General features: G+C 43.0%; 1 protein-coding gene across 1 annotated transcript; it reads right to left on the bottom strand.

The window, feature by feature from the left end:
- Window positions 1–1092: 1092 nt before the first annotated feature.
- On the bottom strand, window positions 1093–3081 carry LOC106135367 (ADP,ATP carrier protein). The gene has a single exon (XM_013335648.2). It carries the CDS (start codon window positions 2826–2828, stop codon window positions 1926–1928), a length of 903 nt encoding a protein of 300 aa, XP_013191102.1. The 5' UTR covers window positions 2829–3081; the 3' UTR covers window positions 1093–1925.

Raw genomic sequence — 3081 nt, 5'->3', positions numbered from 1 at the left:
CTTTTGTTGATAATGTAAGTTTCAAAGAGAATTTAACCATCTACGTTTGTAAATTTATTTTTCGTTTTGCTTATTCGCTCTAAGAAATTTTGTCGCGACTGCGACAGAAGAATATTTTATAAGCTTTTTAAGTTAAATAGAACAAATGCTTAATAAATATATACGGGACAGGTTACACAGATCGAGTTAGCACCCGAAGTAAGTGTGAGACTTGTGTTACGAGATACTAACTCAACGATAGTTAAACGATACTATATTTTATAATAAATACCTACTTATATAGATAAACATCCAAGACCCGGGCCAACCAGAAAAATTCAAAGGAGAGGCTATGTAATAAAATTTAGATTCTTCTTTTAGGCGATGAGCTAGCAACCTCTCTCTCTCTCATATCTGCGTGTTCCCTCTTGCACCCTCCACAGAAGTGTTTAGTCCGCCTTTTATCTCGGTGAAAGAAAGGCTATATACTTGGGATCCCTCTTGTAGGCGATGTGCTAGCAACCTGTCACTATTTAAATCTCAATTCCATCACTAAGTCATACAACTGAACGTGGCCTTAGTCTTTTAGAAACTGTTAGCTCTGTCTACCTCGTAAGGTATAGACGTGATTATATGTATGAGGTGTTCTATGTACTGAGCAAGCCCTCAAGCTATGGACGTGAGAACACTAGGTCCCCTGAGAGTTTTTAGGACTTTCTTTTTGTATAGAATTTTAGGCAAACTTTGCTTTCAACTTCCTAGGCAGCTACTGGTTCTTCGTAACTGTCGATCGTTTTTTTTTTCAAGTTCAATCTCCCAGTCTTTTGAATTACTTACATAAGCAGTTAGTTAGTGACGTAACCGGCGCCCTACATCCATTCAGCTCCGTGTGACGTCATCTCTCTGCAGACGTCACGGCATGCTGGCCTCTGTCAGTTTTCTTTTGGTTGGTACCGCTACCGAAGTTACATCACAGAAAGGGTCATAGTACAAGAACATGTTTAATTTTATCTCGCCAGCCAGTGCCAAGCCGTTAGGGAGAAAAAGTATGACAATTACTCTCTGATCTCTGCCAATGAAAAAAAAACTAAATGACAATGAAAGGAAAACCACTTGTTATTTTTAACATTTCTATATTATCACTCATCATGTACGACTTTTTCTTCGAAAAAATCATACCCGAGGGAACAATTGCTCAAGGGTTTAAGCTTAGAGCTTCGCTTGGATACATTCGAATGTTACCTAATGTACCGAATATGTGGAGTCAACACTACATAATCAAGAAAATAAATGTCTATGTCATCACTCACACTGCATAGCACACTTCGTTTTTATAACTTCTTTAAATCACATGATTTTCAGACAATTCACAGCAAAAATGTGAGCATTACATAAACAAGCATATTAGAAATACACTTCTATAACAAAGTACAAGGTCTGCCAGCCGTATCACTAAATATTGATTGATAATAGAAATTGATTTGAATATAAAACAATCACATACAACACAAGAATCAAAGATTTAAATAAGCAATTAGAATTGGAACTAATTCTTGCTGTCAGCTAGCCTTGGCCCGGTTGAAACAGGTTACATAACAGCACTATGTGCCAGCATGATAGGTACAGAAAAAAAGTAAAAAACTTGAATTTAATGAAATTGAATATAGAATGTACCTATTTATGACAGAAAAGAATAATAAATTCTTTGAAACTAAAATGCTAGATGCAATTGTTTGAAAAATTTCTAGGTTAACCAATTATGTAACACTCAAGACTTGCAATTTTAATAAAAATACATTTTGGAATCAATGTATAATGCTTTATTAACTAAAAATAAATTACTAGACTTGATTTCCACTTCTAATAATACAATTGAGGGCTGGCTATTACTGGTGATCCGGAATCACATTAAAATTGAAATTATGGTAACAATTCTTACGTTAAATTTACAGGAGTTTCTTGATTTCGTCGTATAGGACGAGCACGAAGGCACCACCCGTGCCTCTGAGGACGTTGGAGAACGCTCCCTTGAAGAAGGCGTTGGCACCCTCGGTCTTGGCGATGGTGGCCCAGCAGTGCAGGGTGCTCTTGTACAGGATATCAGCCTTGGCACGGCCGGACTGCATCATCATGCGCCTACGGACAGTGTCGAAGGGATAGGAGATGATGCCGGCGACTGTGGTGACGGTCTGTGCGATGGCCCAGCTGATGACGAGGGGAGTGTTCTTAGGGTCGGGCAACATTCCACGGGCGGTGTCGTAGAAGCCGAAGTATGAGGCACGGTAGATAATGATACCCTGTACTGAGACGCCGAATCCTCTGTAGAGACCGATGAGACCGTCATGTTTAAAGATCTTGGTGAGGCAGTTTCCGAGACCGCTGAACTCACGCTGGCCGTCGCCTTTGCCGACGTCGGCGGCGAGACGGGTACGCGCGAAGTCCAAGGGGTACACGAAGCAGAGGGAGGTAGCGCCGGCGGCACCACCGGACGCCAAGTTACCAGCGAAATAACGCCAGAACTGGGTGTTCTTGTCTACACCGCCGAGGAACACCTGCTTGTACTTGTCTTTGAAGGCGAAGTTGAGCGCCTGGGTGGGGAAGTACCTGATGACATTGGCGAGATTACCACGCCAGAACGAGAGCGGGCCCTGCTCCTTAGGAATGCGGACGAAGGCGTCGACGATGCCCTTGTAGCGCTGATCTTCGGTGATCTGCTTGCTCACATGCTGTACCTGCAGCAGGAGCTTGACGCGCTCGATGGGCGCTACCGCGGTCTTGGAGACGGCAGCGGAGACTCCACCGGCGATAAAGTCCTTCGCGAACGCGACCGGATCGGCGAGGTTCGACATTTTGTTCAAAAGGTGGGTTCTTCACTAGATAATTGCCTCGCGGGCGTCGAATCGGAGATCTAAGGGATCACACACGGAATGGAATAACCACGAAACACTTAACTCCTGAATTTAATATCAGGAGATTTTAGAGTAATTTCGTGATCACGGGAGCACAGGGGTAGGTGTGTGCCTTTTTTGAAATTCGATCGATCACGTTCTCTCGCAGTTCTGCCCGGAGGAGCGGCGCAAAAGAAGGAAGGAAGGGGCAGAG

Source organism: Amyelois transitella, chromosome 31, assembly GCF_032362555.1.
Source record: "Amyelois transitella isolate CPQ chromosome 31, ilAmyTran1.1, whole genome shotgun sequence".
In the NCBI taxonomy this organism is placed as follows: Eukaryota; Metazoa; Arthropoda; class Insecta; order Lepidoptera; family Pyralidae; genus Amyelois; species Amyelois transitella.
This window is presented reverse-complemented; position numbering and strand designations above follow the sequence as displayed.

Excerpts from the sequence above, each read along its gene's own strand:
- LOC106135367 (XM_013335648.2), bottom strand. The coding sequence starts at position 2,828 with ATGTCGAACCTCGCCGATCCGGTCGCGTTCGCGAAGGACTTTATCGCC.